Raw genomic sequence first — 22,710 nt, 5'->3', positions numbered from 1 at the left:
GGCCCTGACCTGCTCGGAGGGAGGGCGGCGCGGGGCGCGGCGCTGCTGCTGTGGGTCTGCGGCCCCCGGCCGAGTCCCCTCCCGGCCTTCCGCGCCCGGGCTCCTGGGCCCTCCCGCCCTTTCCGCTCCCCCCCGCGTCCGCCCGCTCCGAGAGCAGGAGCCAAAAGGGGAAGGAAGTGAGGACGGGAGCCAGGGCCGCGCACGCGGGCAGCGCCGGACAGCCCGGGTCGGGACCTGGGGGCTCCGGCCGGCCTGTCGCCGCCTCCCAGCCCTCCGCTCTGACATTCTGTATCGCATTGGCCCGCACTAAATTGCGATAGGATTCCAAGCCGGGCCTGGTGGCACACGCCTCCGGTAGTCTCCGCACTCGAGAGGCTGAGGCCGGAGGAGGGTTAGGAGTTCACTGCCAGCCTGGACTCCACGTAGCGAGACCCGGTCTCAGTACACCAAAACATTTTTTTCAGTGTGTAGGCTCTGGGGAGAGGCAGGAACAGAATTTGGCATCCCTTCCCTAAGAAGAACAGGGCTAATACCCTCGCGGGAGGCACTTTATTCGGAGGCACTCCACAACACCACCCGACTAGCGACTGTCCCCTTTACAACCGAGGAGTGCAGTGGACCGAATCCATTCCAGGTTTCTTGACAGTCTTTGCCCCGCCCACCCTCGGGGGCGGGGCCGGAAGGACCCACTTCCGGCTCCGCTCTGCTCCGAGGTTTCCGGCGGAGCGCAGGGCAATGTTTCGCTATGAAGCACCCAATCGCCCTGTGTTCAGACAGGGCTGTGGTAATGGGAAGGAACCATATATGAATGCGCGACTCGTTGTGCTTAGGGAGGGATAGAATGAGACACCCGATCGGGAGCAGTGGAACACAGCTTTATTCCCACAGACCGGCCCCGCCCAAGCCGCCGCTTCCGGCCCCGCCCCGCTAGTGGGCAGTGTTCTCCCACGGGGGCCGGCCGACCCCAATGCGGAACGTTCCGTGCGTGCTGCGGTCGAGCAGGAGACGAGCGTCCAAGAGCGTGGCGCAGGAGCGCTTCCGTGGCAGAGGTCGGGGACGCGGACTGGCGGGTGGCCCAGGGAGGCTGCGGTGCACGGGAGGACAGGCGGGGCTGGAGTAGAGGGGCCGTGCGCCAGGGACCCGAGGGCTTCTCCATGCCTGCTGTCTGCTGCGTGAATGGGGCAGGGACTACTTGAGGTCCAGGCTTTTGCTGGCGAGATAGGATTTGCCTTTGTGATCTAATCCTTTTAAGGATGCTTGGTGGAGTTTCCCAGAAGATGCGCAGCGCGTCGACACCATGGCGCTCCTAATGAATGCAGCTTATGCTAGAGCAGTCTCTTGTAATTTTTCCGTTTTTCGGAGACAGGTTCCCCAGGTAAGTAGCCCAAGGTAGCTTCCTGAGTCCTGTCACAACAGGGCTGCGCGCTGAGCTACGTCCCCGGCCCTTTCTAGTTTTTGAGGCAGGTTCTTCCCTAAATTGCACAGGCTGGACCCCAAAGCTCAGTCCTCCTGTCAGCCTCCCAGAATTAATTAATTCAGCTGGAATTACAGGCATCTGCCAATTCGTTTTCAAATTCTATTGAATAGAATATATTCTATAAACAGCAGTACTTACTGGCCAGTGTGGTGGTGCACACCTGTAATCCCAGTCCTCAGGAGGCTGAGGCGGAGACCACCCTGTGCTGCACAGCGAATCCGACCTGAGCTACACAGTGAAACCTTGTCTAAGTGCTTGCCTGGCAAGTGCGAGAGTCTGAGTTCAAATCCCCGGTTCCGCAAAAAAAAAAAAGAAAGAAAGAAAAAAGAAACCTTGTCTCGAAAAAAAAACAGGGAAAAAAAAGATTTTCTAAAATTATCAGTAGTTATAGCCCACACAACAAAAGGTCTTTGATATTTTTTCCACAGGTCCTGTGACCAAACATTTTGAGAACCCCTGCTCTAAGATTTAAAAAGGTGCCATAGAATGACTTTTTTAAAAAACTTTTTTCAGGTCCCTGAGGAGTTGGAGAGCAGGGAACGGGCAGGTGGCAGGTGGCAGGTGCCAGGTAGAGAGGCGCTGCAGCACGACGCCTGAGGGGTCAGCAGCGTCCACGGCTTCATCTTCACTGTGTTTTCTGGAAAAGAATTGAGGAGGCGGGGCTGGGAAGACAGCTCAATAGAAAAAGCGCGGGCCTAAGTTCAATCCCCGGTTCCGCCAAAAAATAAATAAATAAATAAAAATTGAGGAGGCGGTGAGGAATTGGGGGTTTCGGGACATGGAGTGAAGTACACGTGGCTCGGCAGGGTGGGGAGAGGAGGAGGCTGACACTTTCTGCCCGCCAGATACTGACTGCACAGAGTGCCGTGTCTCCTGCACACCTCTAACCATGCTGAGGCACCACCACCTAGTGTGACTGGGATCCATGAGGCCACCAGAATGGCAGCCCCCGCGGGTGGAACCCAGGGCCTCAAGCCTGCTGGGCAAGGGCTCTGCAACTGAGCTGTGTCCCAGCCCTTGTTAGACTTTATTTCTGAGCCAGGGCCCCGCACTGAACTTGGGACCCTCCTCCTCCTGCCCCTGCAGGAGCTGCGATTATGGGTGTATGCCGCTGCACATGCAAGCCTGCTATATGCTGCATGGGACAGAGCTGCCTGCGTCATTTTTCTTAAATCCCCACACCCATGCTGGGCACTGTGGCATACTCCTGTAATCCCAGCACTCGGGAGGCAGAAGTAGGTGGATGAGTTCGAGTCCAGCCTTGGCTACAAAGTGAGCACAAGGCCAGCCTAAACTGCACAGTAAGATCCTGTCTCAAAAAAACACACACTTTGCGTTGGTGAGATGGCTCAGTGGTCTAAAGCACCCACTTAGAACAAGCTGACCTTAAGCAAAGCACAGGGACTACGGTTCAATCCCCCAGCACCACATGCCAGCCAGCCCTGCCCCCTGGTGGGCTGAGCTGGCCACACACACACAAAATAAATAAATAAATTTAAAGAAAAAAAACAACACACTTTGGGCCAGGGAGATGGCTCAGTGGAATAAGCGCTTCCCTGGGAAGCGCAAGGGCCTGAGTTCAATCCCCGCTTCCACAAAAAAAAAACACTTAAGGGAACAGGTAGATTAGTAGCACATTTGGGGGGGTCTCCCATTAGGGTACAGGGCACGTCTATGTGAATTCCAAATCTGGTTCCTCTCACCACACAGGGTTGAGCTGGGGGTGGGGAGTGGAAGGAGAAGTGAAGGCGGTTACCTTCTCCTTTGGATCGAGCTCAGCTAGGACAGGACAAAGGCTGGCTGGCTGGCTGCTTTCAGGAGTGGGGAAGTGTCCTCCCCTCGTGGTCAAAGGGACTCAACTCACCAACCCAGACAGCACCTTGATGAGTCCGAGGAGCAGAAAGGCAGACAGGAAGAGACCTACACCGTCCTCCAGGGAGGGTCCGGACAGGCCTGGCAGGCGAAGGGCAAGAGTGAGCTTCCCATCTTTCAGGGCACTGCCAGCTCCTCGGCCCTCAAGGCTCTTACCTGCCACTTCCACTGTGACCACGGCACGGTGCACTGAGGTAGGCAGGCTAGGGTGGCGGACGCGACATGCATAGCGTGCCTCATGATGCTCAGCAGTGACCGGTGGCGGCTGAAAGTGCCCAGAGAGGCTGACAGAGCCATCTGAATGGTGTTGCAGGGACGAGACCCAGCTCTGCCCCTGAGCCTTACGGAAGCTGCCCTCTGGGCTGCCTTGGAGCTCCCAGTCCACCTCCAGGCCCTCAGGAGGGTAGAAGTGGGACACAAGGCAGAGCAGCTCTGGGGGAGCCTCCCCAGGGGCGGCCCAAATGAGGGGGGCTGGCGTCAGTGACACTTTGGGTGGCTCTGGGGGAAAAAGCAAGAGACAAGCACAAGAGACTCAATCCACACTGTCCTCCCTCAGTCCTCAGGTGTCCCCTAAACTGCAGGGTGATCTCCAGGGACAAGGAACCCACTGTCCATTGATGCTTTCTAGGAATCCCTACAACAAAGTCATTCATTCTCAGGGACCCCACTCCCACCCCATCCTCTCCAGCATCTCTCCTCCCAGTGTCCCCAAGACCCCAGCTCCACTCACTGTGCACGGTGAGCTGCAGGGCCACCTGTCCTTGTAGGTATGGCAGGTGTACAGTGGCCAGGTAGGTGCCCTCCTGAAACGGCCGGACCGCAGGCAGCCAAAAGGTCCCATTCCCAGTCCATGGAGCCCAAGGCTCGTCGTCCCAAGCGGCAAATGCCACTGCCCCCTCTTGGGCTGCCGGCACCTGCCCATTCAGCCCAGGAGTGGCGGCCAGGAGCAGGTGCCCCTTACCCAGGTGCTGGCGTCGCCACTCCAGCCCAAAGGGAGGGGGGCCTGGAGCCAAGGACGCAGCAGGCTCAGGGGTGGGGGGCATGTAGGCAAAGCTCAGGTCCAGTACAGCATCCTGTCCCAGTCTGATTCGGGAAGCAGGGGTGTGGGTGAGGACAGTGAGTACCGCTGGGAAGAGGGGGGGACACGGGTTAGTCCGCTCAGCCACCCTTCAGAGCACAGTGCCTCCAGCCACTCTGCAAGTCCCCTTTCCCCTAGGACAGCCCAGGGCTAGCATGGTGAAGAGGTGCCCCACCCCCAAGCCTGCTCTGACGGCGGCCTACTCAGGCTCTGGGAATGAGTTGGTTTTTGCTTTTTTGTTCCAGACAGGTCTCCCTGGTAGTTCAGGCTGACCTCACACTGACATCAAGCCTCCTGCCTCAGCCTTCCAAATGCTGGGGTTACAGGTGTGTGCCACCTCACCTGCCACATGTAATACCTCTTACTGCCCAAATCTGCTCCATTCCTGCTGCTGGGCAACATGACCTATTTTGGAGAACAGTGCCCGCAATGCAGAAGCCTACGAAAGCGTGCTTCTGCATTGATAGGCTTGCCCAGCTGGATTCCCGCCAGCTCAAGTGTCTCTGCCAGCGCCCCTCACCATGCTTCAAGGCCACTGTCCCTGCCTCTGATGAATGGTCAGTCGGACTTCTTTCTCTTATTCATTGAACAAACACTTATTGAGGGAGGGCCGGAGAGATGCGCAAAGGCCTGAATTCAATCCCCAGTTCCGCAAAAAAAAAAAAAACTTCTTGAGTCCTTAGGCTCCTCAAGGTGCCGTGGTACAGGACAGCATGGTGAAGATTAAAGCTATAATCCCAGCACTCCAGAGCTTGAGGCAGGAGGACCCCTATGAATTCAAGGCCACCCTCAGCTACTCAGTTCAAGGCAGGCAGTGGAGGGCAGCCTGGGCTACAAAGTGACTTCAAGGCTAGCCCTGAACTACACACTTATACCTGTCTCAAAACTACAAAAATTGGGTCCGGGGAGATGGCTCAGTGGAATAAGCGCTTCCCTGGCAAGCGCAAGGACCTGAGTTCAATCCCCAGTTCCACCAAAAAACCCCCTACAAAAATGACATCCCAAGGCAAGGAGGCCTCAGTTTGCAAACCAGTGGGGGAGCCCCCACCTGACACTAACCCCACTGCCAAGGATCAATGTGACAAAATACATTTCTGAAAAAAAAAAAAAAGTACATTTCTGTTATCTAAATCCACTCAGCCTACAGCATTTGGTTATAGTAACTTGAAGAGACTACAACAAAATATATGAACATGTTTCATGATTTGAACAAATCAAAATTATATCCTTGAGGGGCCAGGAAGATAGCTCAGTGGAATAAGCACTTCCCTGGCAAGTGCAAGGGCCTGAGTTCAATCCCCGGTTCCACCAAAAAAAAAAAAAAAATCATATCCTTGAGAGATTAAATTTCCCAGCTGTAATTCAAGCTGGCCTGGAACACTAGCCTTAACAGGCCTGGCTCTAACTGGGGGCACAGGGAAGTGGGGTGTGTACCAACACACCTGCCTCTGGGCTGGGCTGTCTGAGGAGGCACAGAGAGGCATTCTGTGTTTTTATATATTTATTGTTTTGGGGTTTTTGGCAGAACCGGTGATTGAACTCAGGTCCTTGCACTTCCCAGGCAAGCGCTTATTTTACTGAGCTATCTCCCTGGTCCTGTTTTTATGTATTTAGCACAGGCTCTCACTACACAGCAGGGACTCATAGTGAGCTTCCTCGTTTTAGCCTCCCAAGCACTGGGATTACAGGCTTACGCTACCATGCCGTCTCAGACTCCGTATGGGTGGGCCAGCACATCTCGTGCTGCCAGGATCCACCCACCCCACCAGACACTTTAGTCTGCATCTGGCTGGCCCTGGCATTTTGCTTCTTCTGTTGTTATTATTATTATTGACAGAACCGGAGATAGAACTCAGGCCCTTGCGCTTGCCAGGGAAGCACTTATTCCACTGCTCCATCTCCCCAGTCCCTGTTTCTTCTTTTAAAGAGCTTCTGTTTTCTGGTGGTAGAGTTTGAACCCAAGGCCCCAGGCATGGTTCTACCACCGAACTGCATCCCTGGCCTAGTAAAGCACTTTCCCTTTGACATACTGTCACAGATAGGAGAGCCTTCCCAAGCCCTGCAACCCCGGGGCAGTCAGAGCAAGTGCCAGGGGCCTTGGTGAAGGGCTAACAAGAGTCCAGTGAATTGCTGCAGGAAGGGATCCCTTTCAAGACACGGATCTGGGAGGGGCAAAGAGAAGAGCTCCTTGTTTGTTGTTGTTGTTATTGTTGTTTTGGTGGAACCAGGGATTGAACTCAGGCCCTTGTGCTTGCACTTATTCTACTGAGCCATCCCCTCCCATTCCTGTTTTTTGTTTTGTTTTTGTGTGTGGATTTGTTGGGGTTTTTGTTGTTGTTGTTGTTGGTTTTTTTGAGACAAAGCCTCACTGTGTAGCATTAGCTGGCCTTGAACTCTCAGCCATGCGCTTGCCTCAGCCTCCCAAGTGCTGGGACTGCAGGCATGCACCCCTACACCTGGCGAGTTCCTGCTCTGAGCCCCTGGGACTGCAGCACCTCCCAGATTCTCAGGGTCTGTGCTAGCCCCCTAGGCTGAGGCCACAGCCGGTTTCTGTTTTTTGGTTTGTTTGTTTGTTTGTTTTGTTTTGTTTTGTTTTGGCGGAACCGGGGATTGAACTCAGATCCTTGCATTTGCCAGTCAAGCGCTTATCCTACTGAGCCATCTCCCCGGCCCCGAGGTTTCTGTTTTATGGATTCAGCCCTCCCGAGATGTAGAGGAGGGTGAGACCTAACCGAGCTGTCTCACCTTGCGAAAAGGAAACTGATCCTTGCTTGGAGGGCTGCGACCCACACCAGCCCCCCGCGCCTGCCTGTCCTCCTCCACTTCCCTTCCCGGCTACCTGTTGCCATGGTGATGAGCACCGGTTCTGGCTGCGGCTCAGGATGCAAGCGCAGGAGGCTAGAGAGGCTGAGGACCGGGCTGGTCACGCTGACCATCAGCCACGCCCCGTCCAGGGCCCGTGGGCAGCTCTGCTCCGGGCGCAGGCGCTGGACCCAGCTCGCAGGGGAGGGCAGTGGCACGAAGCGGCTCATCTCACAGTGTGGCGCGCGGGCGCCAGGGGGCAGGCGGCGGAGGGCAGCGAGGAGGGCGCCCGCGGGGTCTGCGAGGCGAAAAGCGAAGGCGCTCAGAGTTGGGGTCGAGGGGGGCATTGGGAGTGTCCGAAGCACAGGCGGCTCAGGGGCGACAGCTCTGGGGAGTCCAGACTATTGGCAAGGGGAAAACTGAACCCGAGGTTCACAAGCGACCCGAAGAGGGGGTTCCGGAGCCGACTAAGGCGGGGCGAGTCCCGAGAGACTCACCGTCCACGCCGAGGTAAAGCTGGGGGTCCAGGTCCGGCCGGAGAGGCGGCGCCCCGGGGCCCTGGCGCAGCAGCAGCGCTGCGGGTCTCTTTTCCAGGGCGCCCCGGCCCAGGTCCTCCACGAACCAGCATTCGATCGCGGCGGGTCCGGCCCAGGCCGCGCGCGCCAGGCCTGGGGGCGGAACCGGGATTCCGGGACCGTGACGCTCGCGCGGCCGGGCGTCCCTGCCTCTCCCCGCTCCCGCTCCCGCTCCCGCTGCCCGGCCCCAGGCCGCACGGTTCGCTCACCCAAAGCCAGGGCGAGGAGCAAGGACAGGGGCTTCATGGCGCTGCGCTCTGGTCTCCGCCGCCGGTTCGGAGGCTGCCCCTTCTCCTTTCGCTTTCGCTTTCTCTTTGCGGTGGCGGCTGAAGGGACTGGGAATCCCCGCGGGAAGGCGGGGCGCCGGCAACCCGGGCCGGCCGGTGCTGACAGCCCTCCCTCTCGCGGCTCCCCAGCCCCGCCGCCCGGAGCTCCCCACAGCCCGGGGCTCCCTGTCCCTCCGCAAGGCGTCCGCACCCTCCCGCACCTGCACCAGGTCCCCAGCAAACAGGGTTTATCGGCAAGCCGAGTGAAACAACCAATAAATATTTTAATCACTGTTAAAAATAATGAAAACCTGTGCTACAACTTACTCCTTGCCTCCACGCACTCCTTTGTAAGAACTAAGTTGGGGGGCTCATGGGAGGTGGAGGGAGATGGAGATGGGGCGCATCCCGCAGGAGGGGCAAGGTCCTAGGACAATGGTGGGGCTCCAAGGTCTGTCCCCACGACACGAACACAGACTCTAGGCACAGACTACAACACCCTGACCCTCAACCCGGGGGAGGGGCGGGACTCAAGACCTCTGCCCCAGGTAGCCCCACCTACTCTGGAGCTGGGACCTGGCTGCGCCCGAAGTGTGGGGATGGGGGGTAGTTCCAGGGCATCTCGGGAGGAAGGGGCAGAGACACGGACTGGGCTGGCGGTAGTGCGACGTGGTTTCCTCCCCATCACGCACTCAAGTCCAGAGAAAAAGGAAGACAGTACAGGGCTACAGCGCTCGGGGACCTCGGAGACCACGGAGTCCCCGGATCGTCCCGACAGCGACCACAGCCGCGCGCCTCTCAGTTCGCCCCGCCGCCGCTGAAGTCCATCTCCACCTTGTGAATGCCGGGAGGGGACCAGGCCCGTCTGCTGGACGGAGGAGTGGCCCCACTCGCCTCGTCGCCGCTTCCTCCGCCCGCTCCCGAGGCCTCTCTCTTGGACTGCAGCGCGGACCCGGTCGGTGCCCCGGGGCCGGGTCCAGGGCCGGGTCCCGGGCCGGCGCCGCCCCCGCCCAGGCGGTGCCGGCGCTCGCAGTGTCCCCGGTGCCGCATGAAGCTGTCTCGCCACATGAACTTCTTGGCGCAGACGCTGCACTCGTAGGGCTTGAGGCCCGTGTGCGTCTTCATGTGCTCCGTCAGGTGGTGCTTCATCTTAAACTTCTTGCTGCACACCGGGCAGTCGAAGGGGCGCAGGTTGAGGTGCATATTCACATGCCGGTCGCGCATGCTCTTGTGGGAAAAGGCCTTCCCGCAGTGGCACAGGAAGATCTTATTCCCGTCCCCACTGCCCGGCCCTCCCTGGGACCCCCCAGCACCTCCGGGTGCGGCCCCGCCCCCCGCCGGAGTGCCCCCGAGGGTCACTGCCCCGTGTTCGGCTGGGTTCCCGGGTGGCTGGCCCGGAGCCTGGGAAGAGGAGGAAGATGAGGGTAAGACCAGGATCTGGTTGGCCTGCACGTCCACGGGGAGCAGAGGCCGTGGAGGGTGGGTGGGGGTGTACGAGGAAGGGGTGGACCCCCCTGAGTCCTCAAGCCCCGCCCCGGAGCCCCCGCCCTCGTAGGGCCCAAAGTCATTGGAGGACTCGCAGAAATTGACCTGCTCCTCCCCCTTGTCCAAGGGCTCCGTGAGGGACCGGACATCACTGATACTGAGAGTAGCCTCGGGCCTTTCCCCTGTGGGAACCCCAGAGCCACCCGCCAGCTCCTCCTCTTCATCATCCTCACAGGTCAACACCAAGTCTTCTTCCTCCTCCTCCTCCTCTTCTAGGTCGGGATCTTGGGGAGCCAGGGGTGCAGGGGCAGGGCCACTTGCGCCCCGCTTCACATACACCCAATGCTTCTGTGGTATGATACTGGCTGGGGTGTAAGAGGGCCGCCGGAGCCCAGCCCCGGGGACCACTGCACCCCTCCCGTCTCCACCATCATCGCACAGCTCATCCGCCTCCAGCAGCAACTTCCCAGATGTGGCACCCCCGCTGCCAACCACGGGGGCTGGGAATGCAGGGCCCCCTCCACGCCGCTCCCCACTGCCCACAGCAGAAGCCACAAACGCCTCTTGGGAGGAGGAGGAGAAATCAGTGGACTCCCTGGGACTGAAGTAGTTGCTGCTGCTGGGTGACTGGTTCTCACTGGCCCTGCTGGAGGTGTGGGAACGCGAGGAGCCCATGGTGGCGGGGGCCACAGTGGCCCCATTCCCTGAGGGGACCCCAGCACCGGGAACGGTGATGGAGGTGGCTGCAGCAGTAGTGACAGTAGTGGTGGCTGAGGCGCGACCCTCCCGGAGGAGTTCAGTGCACTTGTCCACAATGTGCCACATCTGAAGCACGGAGCCCACAGTGAGGAAGTTGACAATGTCGGCAGCGGCCATGCTGAGGCGGCCTGTGTAAGCAGAGGCCAGGACAGTCTCAAAGGCGCCGGGGTCCATGACGCTGGGCAGTGAGATGGAGGTCATGCCCTTGAGCAGGACCTGGTCATGGAAGTAAGGAGACGAGGCAGCCAGGACAGCCCGATGGGCCCGAAACTCCCGGCCTTGTACCCTGATAGATACATCGCAGAGCTGGCCCTGCAGACGCTGCTGATTAAGAGACTCCAGGAGGGCACTGGTCACCTCAGGGAAGGACACGTGGACCACTGCAGCAGCTGGCAGGGGCAGCGGGGGTGGAGCCAGTGACAGAGGCAGGGGTAGTGCTGGCCCACTGGGCGACAGAGTGGACGGCTCCATGTTGAGAGAGGGGACACCCCCCCAGCCACAGGAACAGAGGAAGGAGGAGGGCGGCCGGGGGGGTCTCTGGGAGAAAAAAAGAGAAATGAGAACATTTCATAAAAATTACAATAATGTGAAAACACGTGGTGCCAGTCTTCTAAGTAACTCTGCACAACACTGGCATAGGTACACTTGTCAACCCCAAGAGAGACTAGGGAATGGGCTCAGAAAGATGAAGTCATCATCCAAGGTGACACAGCCATCAAGTGAAACGCCATCACAAGCAGATGTCCTGACCCCAAAGTCAGTGCCCACTACTTGGAGTTAAGAGAAGTAACACTCTTGGGGAGTGAGGCATCTTCCTTTGAAATTGCACCCTATTTTCCATTTGCCTGAGAGCCTAACTTCCCAAAATCTACCTTTTTGGTGTTCTGCACCCTTAGAGGAAAAGGGGTCAGGTCTGTCGCTCTACAAAAACCAGCCCAGGCTCAGTCTCCCGGTAGGCTGCGCCCCCAGCTCTCACGGATACGCCCTTTGCACCCCCAGCTCGTCTCTAGCCCCACTCTTTCGGGACTCGCTATGCTCCGCCCCCTATGGCCTCTCGACCCCGCCCCTTGCCTACCCCCGCCCACACCGGACCCCGCCCCACCTGCTCCGCCCCAAGCACTACCTCGACCTCTTCTCCTACCCGGAAGGCGCCCCCCAGCCCTGCGCGTCCCCGCTTACCGGGCCGCGCGCCCCCGGACCCCCCGCCCCTCACTCGGCGTCCAGAGCTGCAGCCTGAGCCCCTCCCGCCGCCATCTTGCGCCGACTCCCTCCGCCCTCTGCCTCCGCTCCGCCTCCCGCCCCTCCGACTTTAAAGGCACAGGCGGGCACCCCCGCCCGTGCCGCTAGGTAATATTCGGCCGACTTGACCACTTCTCCTTTAAAGAACTTTCGCCTCATCACCCTTTAAAGGTACCAGGTCCTACCTTCCGCAGCGGACCCAAAACTTGAGTTAGCCGAATCCTTCATTCCCCTTTAATTCTGTAAGCCTGCTTTTTCCCATTGGCGAAGGGTGCTGGCCCTCCTTCAGGCCCCGCCCCCGAGCTGTGGCCATTAGCTGGTTTGCGGGATCTAATAGCCCCGGTCCTAGCTCCTGACAGTCCCCCTGAAGCCCCGCCCCCCACCCCCGGGCCTGGATTGGCCGAGGAATCTACAGCCGGCCCTGATTGGCCTTTTCTCTCCCGCCGCTCAAAGTGAGAAAGTAAAGTGCTTTAAGACAGTGGAAGCACGCCCCTCCACACACCTGGTGCAGGGTACCAGGGCGGTCCGCAGGTGCAAAAACTGTGCAAAGGAGTGCGCAAGGGCCAGGATAGCACAGACATCGGGGCCAACCCTGAGCCAGAGACTACTGGTATCAGGTTGCGACCGGAAGACCAAGGAAAGGACAAAACTACAAGAAAAGAATTTTATTGTTTTTAATGTTTCTGTGTAAAACTTAAGTTTCTGGATTTTTAAAAGAAACACCACCAAGAAGGGATTAGCTCAGTCTGTGCGTTCCGGAGCTGTTGGCTTCCTACCACCCCCCAAATGCATTCTAGAGGGGAAGCGGAAGAGGCCACTAATCGGAGTCGGACAGCACGATGATCTCCTCAGGGTCGCACTGCGTGGCCACACTCATCTGCGGGGAGGAGACAGGGTCAGTGGTGACAGAGGGCTTAGGAACCAGGCTGGGAGGAGAGCAGTGACAAGCAGACTCGAAGAGGACAGATGCCCCTTACCTTGTATGTGCTGGGCCGGGGAGGGCACTGGGGGACATGGGACATCCGAGCTGGAACAGGGCTGCAGAGAGAGCTGGTCACCAGCCCGTGGCTCGGAGAGTCCACCCTTGTAGAAGAATCAGCAACTGGGGCCACCGAAGCCAGGGAGGACGGTGGGCTGGGCGGCGCGCAAGTCTTCTTGGCGCCCTTCTCGAGCACCAGCCTTGGCCCTGCCAAAATGCTGAGAACAAAACACAAGCAGAGGGCGGAGGGGTTAGGAGCCTGAGCCCCGTGTTCCTCCCAGGAAGGCCCTGCCACCCGCATACTCCTTTCCCCGCCTGCTGTGACCTGTTTCCTAACTGTCCCGACCATCCAGACCCAGTCTGCTGCTCCTCCTTCCGAGACTTCTTGCAGGGGGGACTAGAATCTCTCCAAGTGTGAGGAGAGACACCGCCATTGAAGGATGTGGAGGTGACTGTGGCTGCCCCATTCTCCAGGACCATGGGAAGAGGATCTTCCGACTGCTTCCGGGAAGAGGAAACGTCACTCTCCTCTGGAGAAGGGGTGCTATCCACGGGCAAGGCTTCTATCTCCAGCTCAAAGAGCTGAGACAGAGGGCTGTCTTCCTCCACGGGCAGATCCTCAAGCTGCTCTCTGCTGCTCTCAGCATCCACGCTGGAGTGGGCCCGCGGTTCTTCCAACACCAACACTGGTGACGCTATGAGTCTTTTGTTTGGCTGCTCCCCCGAAACCCTGCTGATTCGTTTGACAGCTTCCTGGTTCTTTTCAGTGGAAACCTGTGCTGGGGACTTGGGGTTCTTGTCTCCATCCTTACCTGGGGGAAAAGAAAAGGAAAGAAGGGGCATGAAGATGAGGAAAGAAAATACTGAGGAGAAACAAGGAGGAAAAAAAAGTCTCAAGGCCAGGCACAGCGACCCTCGCCTGTAATCCCAGCACTAGGAAGGCTGAGGCAGGAGGCTCACTGGAGGTTCAAGGCCAGCCTGGGCCACACAGTGAGCTCAAGACCACTCTAAACTACACTGTGGGTCTCTCAAAAAACCAAAGGAAGGGCTGACCTGATAGCTCAGCAGGCTAAAGTGCCCACTCAGGCAGAGTGCAGTGGCCGGGGTTGGATTCCCAGCGTGCCAGGCCCGCCCCACTCACAGGGCACTGTGAGAAGGCGATTGAGACTGGGTGTGGTGGTGCACCCCTGCAATCCCAGCACTTGGGAGGCTGAAAACAGGAGGATCACTATGAGTCCGATCTACGTAGTAAGACCCTGTAGACCTGGTAGGCCCTGTCCTAAATAAAGAAAAAATAAAAAAAATTAAAAGGAAATAAAAAGTCTCAAAAAGCAGCGAAGAGGGGGCCTGCCCCGTAGCTCAGTTCTTTAAGTGGCTGCTTCAACAAAGCAGTCAGGCTCAGGTTGCTGTGGTTCGATCCCCACAACCCAAGCCAGCCAAACCTGCCCTGAAGGCATTCGGAGCAAAAAAGAAAAGAGCAGCGAAGAGAATGTTCCTCTCATGTACCTGCACTCTCCTCATCCTCTTCCTCGTCCCCCTGACCTTCCTGCAGCTGTTCTAGATCCTCCTTGTCTTCAGAATCCGTGGCTTCCTCCTCTTCTTCTTCCTCCTCCTCCTCACTTTCCTCATCTTCCTCATCATCCATCTCAGCCTTGGAAGTGCTCGGGCACCCCTGGGACGTCACTCCACTGGGGCCCTGGGGAACAAAGGAGTTTTTCTAATAAATCCCTTGCCCCACGGGTTGACTCTTGCATTTCTTTCTTCTGCACAGGCCAACAGCCACCCTGGGACCCCTCGTGGACAGTGCAGAGGCAATACACGGTCTCTTGCAGGGCACACCCCTCGCACACCTCACCAGAATCCAAGGAGGCTTTGGGGGAGCCTGCAGAGTGGGAAGAGGTCCCTTGGGAGACCCGGGCCCTTCTCTTCTGTCTCTCCCTCTCCTCACTTTTGTCTTGCATCACTGCATATTTGGAGATGACTTCATCCAGCCGGCTCATGGCCAAACTCCGGTTTTCCTGTAGGCGCCGGGCTAAGGCAGGATCTGACAGTGCCGGGTCAATGCCTGCAGGAGAAGATACAAAGTCAGACAGCTTGGCCTCAAACTGGAGAGGGGGTTAGGCAAATGCCCTGTCTACCCCATACAAATGACCTAAAGGGTCGCTGACGTACACCCGAATGACCCAGTACCTGGCCTGTAGTCATCAGTGAGGTGGCAGCCAAAGTTGTAGATGAGATCAAGATGGCGCCGCTCCTGTAACCTGATGCCCACATCTCGAAAGGCATCCTGAGCCATGAGCTGCAGCTGCTGTCGGGAAAGGCCGAGACTGTGGCGTTCAGCAGCCTTTTCTATGGCCCGCAGCACATCTCCATAGTCAGGGAAGGTATCAGGCCCTGGCTTGTTGATGAGCCGCTCAATGCGCCTGTTCACTTCCGGGTAGCGGGTGCCTTGGTAGGGGATGCGCTGCTCTATGACGCGGCCAGTCAATGAAGAGCATTCCTTGAGCTCACACAGACGCCCAAACAGGCGGATCAGCTTCCGCTTCAACCGGGCCTCCTGCAGATATGTAGAGTCTGGGTCGTCCAACTCTGAGAGATCCAACTCCTTCTCCTGCAGCCTGCGTATTTCTGCCACGTAGAGCGCCAGCAGCTGCTCCAAGCGCTGAATCTGTCGCTGGGACCCACGGGTCCTTGAAGCCTCAGAGGCAGTGGCTTCAGCACTGACGAGATCGGAGGAGGGATCTGAGGGCGGGTGACTCCCGGAGGGCTCACAGGCCGCAGTAGCTGCAGGGGCCAGATTCAGCTTCTTCTTGGCCGAGTGGGCCTTGAGAACAGTACAGAGCTCATTGATGTACACGTAGAGCTTCGATGGCCGGCTGCGGGCCCGAGACAGGACCCGGGAGAGGATGTTGCAGAACTCCGCGGAGGCCAAAAACAGGGGGTGGGCACGCTGTTGCAGCTTTGAAAGGAATGGGACCACCTCAGGGTGGTCCGCTGTCTGCCTCTTACACAGTTCAAGGAACTGGAGGGTTCAGGGAAAAGAAGGATGGGGAAAAAAGGCAAGAGAAGGGGTTGAGAGAAGGAAGGCAAGGCAGGGTTAGTGGAGAAGATGGGTCCGAAGTGCCAGTCACCACCCCTCCCGGGTAGGAGAATCTTCTCCCCTAAAACTCACCTCTTCAAAGAGCTTCTCGTTCTCCAACTTGTAGCATTTCTTGCCACTGGAAGTAGAGCTCCCTCCAGCTCCAGGGGGCTCAGAGGAGCCAGGGGCTTCGGCCCGGGGTGCGGCCAGGTTGGAGGCAGCGTGGGCGGAGGGCCCAGGCTGAGCAGCCGCCTCATCTTCATCATCATCGTCCAGCACAATGATGCTGTTAGCAGCGGCCATGGGGCATCAAATCCTCCAAGGAAAGGGAGTAGTGGGGATTTCGGGGTTCCTACTAGAAGGGGACCGGGACTCAGAAAGCACCCCGCCGGCACAGCCTAGTTCACTTTCCAATCACCCTGGGTTACGAACCGCCCAGCTCTGGCTGACAGCAAGTGTCCTACCGCCTCTCTTCCAGGACTCTCACCAGTTGTAAATGATTTTCAGGCCCCTCAAGTATTGGGGAAAGAGGGGGCAAGCCTTCTCCAAACCCCAAGTCTCCTCCCCCAGCTCCACCCCTCCCCGTGATTTCCGGTCTTTCGGTTACGTTTCTCCACTATTTCTCACAGCTGGCAAGTTGCTTACTATCAAGCCCAGCCCCAGCTCCCACACTGCACCCCAATGTCCCCGACACCCCCGTGGGCGCCACCTCATGGGTCTGCTGCCCGCCGCCCTCACCCGGCAAACGCACACCCCACTGAGAATGGTCACCCCAACTCCCAGACTCTGAGGCGCAAAAGGATCTCGCCCATCAAGCCATCCTCCTTCCCCTGGGCCCTTGAATGATGCCCAGATTTCGCCCTCACGGGTCTCCTCAAACCCCGGCTTCAGGTTGGAAATTCTTCACCAAGTCCCCTCCCTCTCACCCCACCCTGATTTTCCCCATTCTCTCTGGGACTGGTAGCCGACCCGAAGCCCGCCACTGGGCTCTCCCGGCTCCTCGCGGCCCCAAATCCTGGCTGGCCGGGCAGGTACAGGAGCTTCCCGCCAAGTCCCCCTCGCGGTGCAGCGGCGGCCGCCCCGCTCCCCAGCATGGATAGAAAGCTGCCACACGTTGCCCCTCACTCAGCCCCCCAGGTCTGTCCCCAGTACCGTACCTCGCCCTCGAATCCCCGCCCCCGCCTTCGCTCCCTGCACAGTCTGGCCCCCACCTCAAAAACGGTCTCTCGAGGCGACGCTCACGGGGGAGCTCAGAACCTCGCATGGTTCACTCCGCCTTCCTTCCCCCTCCCACCGCTGGACCCTCTACGGACCGGAAACCGCAGAGTTTCCGCCTACACGCACCTGAGGGAGGCCATGTTGTTGTACGGAACCCAGTCTTCCGGTGACCGGAAGTGACGGCTGTCCACCTATTGGGTCGGCCTTTCCCTCCCTCCCCCACCTGTACTGGGCGGGGCTTATCGCCTGAAGGACAGCCCTAAGTGCTGGGGCCGCCATGTTGCTGTACGGCATTGGGGCATTGGGGGCTTTGGCTTCGCCTTTAGCCCTCGCATCCGGCTCTTTTAAAAAGGCCAGTGCTTCTGCTTCTCTGCCAGTCGGAAACTTCCCGTCTGGAGCCTAAGAGTCACCTGAGGACTAAGCCACCTTCCAGAGGAGGGTGGCGCGAGAGGAAATTGGGTGCTCGGGCGCTGTGTGGGACCGCAGGGAGGGCCGGCGGGTCAGCGGAGGGAAAGGAGCCCTGTGCCTTCCGCGCTGCTCCCCGCGTCCAGCCGGCATCTCCCGCCGCTTGGACCCTGCAGCCCCGGGCTCCCGCTCGGCCCCGCTGTCGAGCAGCTGAGGAGCCGAGCAGGGGCCGCCCGGAGCAGTCGCTGCGCCTGCTGCTGGGGCCGGGGCTGCGCCCACGACTGACAGCGGCCCCACCGAGTCTGGGGGAAGGACCGAGGGGGCGCGCAGCCGGGGGGAGGAGGGCGCCCAGGGCGGCCGCGGGACCTCGGCGCCCCCCGCGGAGAGCCGCAGCCTCCGCCCGGGGATGGAGGCTGGACGGGGCTTGTGCCACACCCTCAGCTTCCCGAAACCGGCTTCCCGGTAAAGCATGCAGGAGAGCCCCTCCTTCCTTCCCCGGGACCTACTAGACTTACCCCCTCTTAAAAAAAAAGAAGATAGGGGGCCTGCCCATTAGCTCAGGTGTTTAGGTGCCTGCTGAAACAAAGCCAAAAAAAAATACACCTTTTCTTTGCTGGGGAGATGGCTCAGTGGAATAAGCCCTTCCCTGGCAAGCATAAGCGCCAGAGTTCAATCCCTGGTTCCACAAAAAAAAAAAAAAAAAAAGCAGGCTCAGGATGCTGTGGTTCCATCCCCTCATCCTCAATCCAAACCAGACCTGCCCTGAAGGAAGGCATCCTGAGTGACCCTAAAAAAAAGAAGAAGAGAAGATAGCCAGGATATAGCTCAGTGGCACAGCGCCTGCCTTGTAAGCACCCAGTCCTGAGTTTGATTCCTGCTACCAAAATTTTAAAAAAGAAAGGAGGAAAAAACATAGCTCTCAGCCATGAAATCCCCAATCTTACAGTCTTACATAGACACGGAAGCTATTTCTTCCATCGAGGTACCATGAACACTACCTATTTGTCTTTTTGAGACAGGTGCAGTTTAGAATTCAGGCTTCGGGGCTGGTGAGATGGCTCAGTGGTCTAAAGCACCTACTTAGAACAAGCGAAGCTAAAACAAAGCACAGAGACCGCGGTTCAATCCCCCAGCACCACATGCCAGCCAGCCCCGCCCCCTGGTGGGCTGAGCTGGCCACACACACACAATAAATAAATAAATGTTAGAATTCAGGCTTCCCTGGCAAGCGCAAGGGCCTGAGTTTAATCCCCGGTTCTGCCAAGAAGAAAAAAAATAGTCAAAATATGTATCTATGGATCCCCTTCCTACGAATAGTTTCCAACAGTTCTGTCCTGGAAGGACATTCACAAATCAGATTCATTCGTGACTCCCACAAAATCAGGTCTTACGGGCCTTTGACATAGAGTATCTTGCTTTGTGCTTCTAAGCACTCCCTCCTTGGCACTGTGTTCCTCTTCCTGGTGTCGCGGGCTCTCACTGGGCACGCTACCTTGGGCACAGCTGCACACCTGTGACGACACCCAGCAGACCCAGGAGATACCTTCCCAGTGTGCTCCCACCTGTGGAATTCCAGGTCCCTTTGTATCTGTGAAAGCTTGCAACTCAAATGTTTAGCACAGGGGTTATGGCTTGTGTCTAGGTGTCACCCAAAGCCTCGTGTGGTCATAACTGGGGCTTTTGGTAAGTGGCTGGATCTGGCGCGTGGAATGCTGGGATCCAGTATGTACGATTAATTAGTCCACAGGCCAGGCACACTGGTGCATGCCAGTAATCCCAGCACTCAGGAGGCTGAGACAGGAGGATCACTGCAAATTCAAGTCAGCCCAACCTACATAGTGAGTTCAACGCCAGCCTGAACTACAGACATCTTATCTCAAGAATATTAATAATAATAATAATAAATAGTCTGCTTAGGCAAGTGCAGGGACCAGGGTTTGATCCCTGGAACCACATGCCACACCAGCTCCACCCCCAGCTGCACTGAGCTGACCAGCAAGACCCGGTGTGCTGGTGCATGCCTGTAATCCCAGCACTGGGGAGGCTGAACACAGGAGGATCACTACAGGTCTGAGCTATGTCATGAGACCCTGTACCAAATACACAATAAATAATAATAATAATGATAATAATAAACTTGCTCTGTATTTCCAAACAGCTAGAATCCAGGACTGAATGCTGCCAACACAAGGGAATGATACTGCATTTGAGATGAGGGACTTGCCGGTTGCAGTGATTGGATCATTATGCGCATGCATCAAAAAAAAAAATCACACTGTCCCGCGAACGTGCGCGTTTGCGCTCAATTTAAAAGTTTAATCTGGTGAAAGGCCGGGGATGTAACTCAGAGTGCAGTGCCTTCCTGGCCAGCACAAGGTTCTGATTTTGACTCCCAGTGCCAAAAACTAAATACAAATAAAAGTTTAATCTAGTGAAGCTGGACATGGTACCACAGGCCTATAATCCCAGCACTGAGGAAGCAAGGGCAGGAGGATATCTTGAGTTTGAGGCCAGCCTGAACTACACAGCGAGACCCTGTCTCAAAAAAAAAAAAAAAAAAGTTTAATACAGAAGACAGTGTACAACTTTCTCAAAATTATTATCCAGACTAAAGGTACAGAAATTTTAGGCTGCTGCCCTAAAGGATCCTTGTGTCCCTTCTGCAGTCCCCCAAGGGGCCCCTTCCCTCCGGGGTCCCATCTCACCTCCCTGGGAACTAAAGAGGGTCACAGTTCCAACTGCTCCTCCCCTGCGGCGTCCTCAGGAGCCAGGCCCCAAACTTGGCCCAGGGCAGCAGCCACAGCAGCCTGAGGGTCGCCTCCAGTGTCAGCAGCGACAGGAAGAGGATCAGGAAGGTCAAGAAGACCCTGTCCAAGGCGCGTCGCACGGGACCCCTGGGAGGCAGGGGGGCCTGTGCAAAGGCCAGGAACACATCGCCCTCATCCATGGCGCCGCCTCCTCCGCCTTCCCCGCGCGGTGCCAGGCCCGCCGCTGCTGATCAGCGGGGCTAAAGGCGAATCCCTATCTCAGCGCTGCCCGGATTAAGGGCCGCAGCTGCAGCCAGGGCGGCGAGCCCTGCCCCGCAGGTCTTGACCCTAATTCCTGGAGCTGGGGAAGAAGAAGGGCCTTGCAGCCCTAGCAATGAGCACCGAATCAGCAGGATGCGAAAGGGCTGTGCCAAATGAGCCCTGAACTCCGTCCAGCTGGACCATAGGCAATTCTGTATGTGGAATTTTTTATTTTTTATTTTATTTATTATTATTATTATTTTTTATTTTATTTTATTTTATTTTTTGGTCTTTTTGAGACAGGGCCTTGCTACGCAGTTTAGGCTGGCCTTGAGCTCGCTTTGCAGCCCAGGCTGGTCGAGCTTGTGAGGATCCTCCTGCCTCTGCCTCCTGAGTGCTGGGATTGCAGGAGTGCCACCACGCCAGGAGGGTTTGGTGCCAGTCTGGGCAAGAGAGTAAGTTCAATTCCAGGCTGAACTATATAGTGATACCGTGTTTCTCTCTCCCTTTTTTTTTTTTTTTTTTTTACCATGTCTCAGACAACAACAGCGCACACACACACACACACACACACACACACACACACACACACAAACACACCACACAGTAACCTGCGTGGGGCCGGAGAGATGGCTCAGTTCAATAAGCGCTTCCCTGACAAGCGCAAGGGGCTGAGTTCAATCCCTGGTTCCGGAAAAAAAAAACCAGTTAAGGGAATCAAGGCCTAACTGGCCTCTTGTGTGAGGCGGCGGCTGCGCTCCTTTAGCAACATGCAGGAGCGGTGGTGTGGCTGGTTTTAGGGAAGTCGTGGCATCTGAGATCAGGGTTTAACCGGGGCCCTGTAATAAGGGATAATAAAAGGCACATGACCTTTGTGTTACTTTAGTTGTCTGTACCTGTGTCTGAGTAAGTAACAGCAGGAGGTGGCAGCTGACTGGGGCTCCTCTGCCCCTTAGAGCTGAGAACCCCCCACCATGCTGACTGCTGGAATGCTAAGCTGTGTGTCTATCTTTCATCCTCCTTCATCCCTTTTGTCAGGAGAACAAACTAGCAGGACCAGGTCCCTACAGGCAATGCCTGGGTGGGGAGACTGGAGTGGGCAGGCTCTGCCTAAGTGGTACCCGGAACTGCGGAGGCCTGTTTGCCACTCTGTGCAGCTATGAAGACCATCATCCTGCTAAAAAGCACTCGCGCTGGCTGGGGGAGATCTGGCCAGCTCGTTGCTCTCTCCTCTTCCTGATCACTTGCGTCCCTGCGCTCTGAGCAAGCTCCTGGGTCAGCAGCAGCAGCACAGCCTTCGGGCTCCACGGCACTTGGTCGCCAGGACTTTTAGGGGTGGGGAGACTGTCGGCCCGCTCAGGGGGCTCAAGGGAGACTTTCACGGGTGAGGTCTCAGGGTCGCAGAAGCACATGTGCAAGGTAGCAGCAGCAGCAGCAGCAGCAGCAGGCAGCCTGGAGCAGAGCAGAGCACACTGGTGCAGTGCAGGCTGCAGCCTTATTGCATGATTCTTTTTCTTTTTTGCAGAACTGAGGATTGAACTCAGGCCATTGCGCTTGCCAGGGAAGCACTTATTCTACGGAGCCATCTCCCTGGCCCTATTGCATGATGCTTATACATGTTGTTATTACTTATTTACATTCTTGTATGGTTGCATGCATGTTTCCCTGTGCTAAGTCATGGTGACACAACTGCATCCTACTGTGCACCTGCATGACACAGGCAGGGCCACCTCCTGAGGTGTCCTTAGATGCCCCAAGCCTTGCCACAGTCTGACTGGACCCCACAGAGACCCTGTTCCCTGGGATCCAGAGAGGAATGCTGTAAACAGCATCTCCTCAGGTCTCGCAAAATGGTTCCCAGCAACCCCAGTTCTTGGTGCTATCCATGTCTTTGTGTGTGTTTTGTTTCTTTCTTTTTAGGGGGGCCTGCCCCTTAGCTCAGTTCTTTAAGTGGCTGCTTCAACAAAGCAGTCAGGCTCAGGTTGCTGTGGTTCGAGCCCCACATCTCAAGCCAGCCAAACCTGCCCTGAAGGCATTCGGAGCAAAAAAAAAATCCTTCTTTCATTCTTTTTGCATTCCAGAGATCAAAAGCACCTTGCCAGGCAGGTGCTTATGCTGCTGAGCCATCTCCCTAGCCCACATCTTTGTATGTGAACAGCACCTAGTGACTTGCTGCTAACAAATAGAATATGACATAAATGATGGAGTGCTACTTTGTGTGTGTGTGTGTGTGAGCTATTGTTGTTGTTGTCTGAGACACAGTATCAAAAAAAAAAAGAGAGAGAGAGAGACATGGTATCACTATATAGTTCAGCCTCGAATCGAACTTACTCTGTTGCCCAGACTGGCACCAAATCCTCTTGCTTCAGCCTCCCAAGTGCTAGAGTTGTAATACTACCATGCTCAACTGGGATTTCTTTCTTTTCTCTTTTTAGGATTTCATTTATTTTATTTTTATTTGTTTATTA

General features: G+C 56.9%; 4 protein-coding genes across 11 annotated transcripts in view; all 4 read right to left on the bottom strand.

Annotated features, from left to right (window-relative positions):
• Positions 1 to 91, bottom strand: part of Rgl2 (ral guanine nucleotide dissociation stimulator like 2) — a 7,082-nt gene extending 6,991 nt beyond the window's left edge. For both annotated transcript variants that reach the window (XM_023720942.1, XM_004624241.2), the window contains exon 1: positions 10 to 91. The gene's annotated coding sequence lies outside the window, so the exon portion shown is untranslated. The remainder of the gene's footprint in view (positions 1 to 9) is intronic.
• Positions 92 to 1,884: 1,793 nt separating this feature from the next.
• Tapbp (TAP binding protein) lies at positions 1,885 to 8,136 on the bottom strand. The gene is made up of 7 exons (XM_004624240.2): positions 8,014 to 8,136; positions 7,727 to 7,897; positions 7,267 to 7,527; positions 4,080 to 4,475; positions 3,506 to 3,847; positions 3,342 to 3,430; positions 1,885 to 2,114 (listed from the first exon to the last, which is right to left on the bottom strand). Exons 1-7 carry the CDS (start codon positions 8,048 to 8,050, stop codon positions 2,103 to 2,105), a joined length of 1,308 nt encoding a protein of 435 aa, XP_004624297.2. The 5' UTR covers positions 8,051 to 8,136; the 3' UTR covers positions 1,885 to 2,102.
• A 220-nt stretch (positions 8,137 to 8,356) lies between these two features.
• Zbtb22 (zinc finger and BTB domain containing 22) lies at positions 8,357 to 11,581 on the bottom strand. The gene is made up of 2 exons (XM_004624239.2): positions 11,494 to 11,581; positions 8,357 to 10,851 (listed from the first exon to the last, which is right to left on the bottom strand). The coding sequence occupies exon 2, from the start codon at positions 10,783 to 10,785 to the stop codon at positions 8,869 to 8,871; it is 1,917 nt and encodes a 638-aa protein (XP_004624296.1). The 5' UTR covers positions 10,786 to 10,851; positions 11,494 to 11,581; the 3' UTR covers positions 8,357 to 8,868.
• Positions 11,582 to 12,203: 622 nt separating this feature from the next.
• On the bottom strand, positions 12,204 to 16,972 carry Daxx (death domain associated protein). 7 transcript variants are annotated; one of them, XM_023720965.1, is made up of 8 exons: positions 16,956 to 16,972; positions 15,705 to 15,966; positions 14,723 to 15,554; positions 14,383 to 14,597; positions 14,039 to 14,228; positions 12,858 to 13,344; positions 12,531 to 12,750; positions 12,204 to 12,430 (listed from the first exon to the last, which is right to left on the bottom strand). In XM_023720965.1, exons 2-8 carry the CDS (start codon positions 15,912 to 15,914, stop codon positions 12,371 to 12,373), a joined length of 2,214 nt encoding a protein of 737 aa, XP_023576733.1. In that variant the 5' UTR covers positions 15,915 to 15,966; positions 16,956 to 16,972; the 3' UTR covers positions 12,204 to 12,370. The 7 variants fall into 7 exon arrangements, with proteins under 7 accessions (XP_023576733.1, XP_023576720.1, XP_023576723.1 ...); XM_023720952.1 differs by lacking the exon at positions 16,956 to 16,972 and adding an exon at positions 16,823 to 16,911; XM_023720955.1 differs by lacking the exon at positions 16,956 to 16,972 and adding an exon at positions 16,823 to 16,898 and having other exon boundaries at positions 15,705 to 15,963.
• Between the last annotated feature and the right edge of the window lie 5,738 nt (positions 16,973 to 22,710).

Source organism: Octodon degus, unplaced genomic scaffold (assembly GCF_000260255.1).
Source record: "Octodon degus isolate 3935 unplaced genomic scaffold, OctDeg1.0 scaffold00005, whole genome shotgun sequence".
Taxonomy (NCBI): Eukaryota; Metazoa; Chordata; class Mammalia; order Rodentia; family Octodontidae; genus Octodon; species Octodon degus.
The sequence above is the reverse complement of the archived record's forward strand: the minus strand, read 5'-3'. Positions and strand labels throughout refer to the sequence as shown.

What these genes read in the sequence shown, in the direction of transcription:
- Daxx (XM_023720965.1), bottom strand. Translation starts at nt 15,914, where the DNA reads ATGGCCGCTGCTAACAGCATCATTGTGCTGGACGATGATGATGAAGAT. An exon ending in AGAGGATGAGGAGAGTGCAG is followed by an intron (nt 13,345 to 14,038) that starts GTACATGAGAGG and finishes CTTTTCCCCCAG; the next exon opens with GTAAGGATGGAGACAAGAAC. An exon ending in CCCGGCCCAGCACATACAAG is followed by an intron (nt 12,431 to 12,530) that starts GTAAGGGGCATC and finishes TCCTCCCCGCAG; the next exon opens with ATGAGTGTGGCCACGCAGTG.
- Tapbp (XM_004624240.2), bottom strand. Translation starts at nt 8,050, where the DNA reads ATGAAGCCCCTGTCCTTGCTCCTCGCCCTGGCTTTGG. An exon ending in CCTGCAGCTCACCGTGCACA is followed by an intron (nt 3,848 to 4,079) that starts GTGAGTGGAGCT and finishes TTTTTCCCCCAG; the next exon opens with AGCCACCCAAAGTGTCACTG. An exon ending in GGTCACAGTGGAAGTGGCAG is followed by an intron (nt 3,431 to 3,505) that starts GTAAGAGCCTTG and finishes TTCGCCTGCCAG; the next exon opens with GCCTGTCCGGACCCTCCCTG.
- Zbtb22 (XM_004624239.2), bottom strand. Translation starts at nt 10,785, where the DNA reads ATGGAGCCGTCCACTCTGTCGCCCAGTGGGCCAGCACTACCCCTGCCT.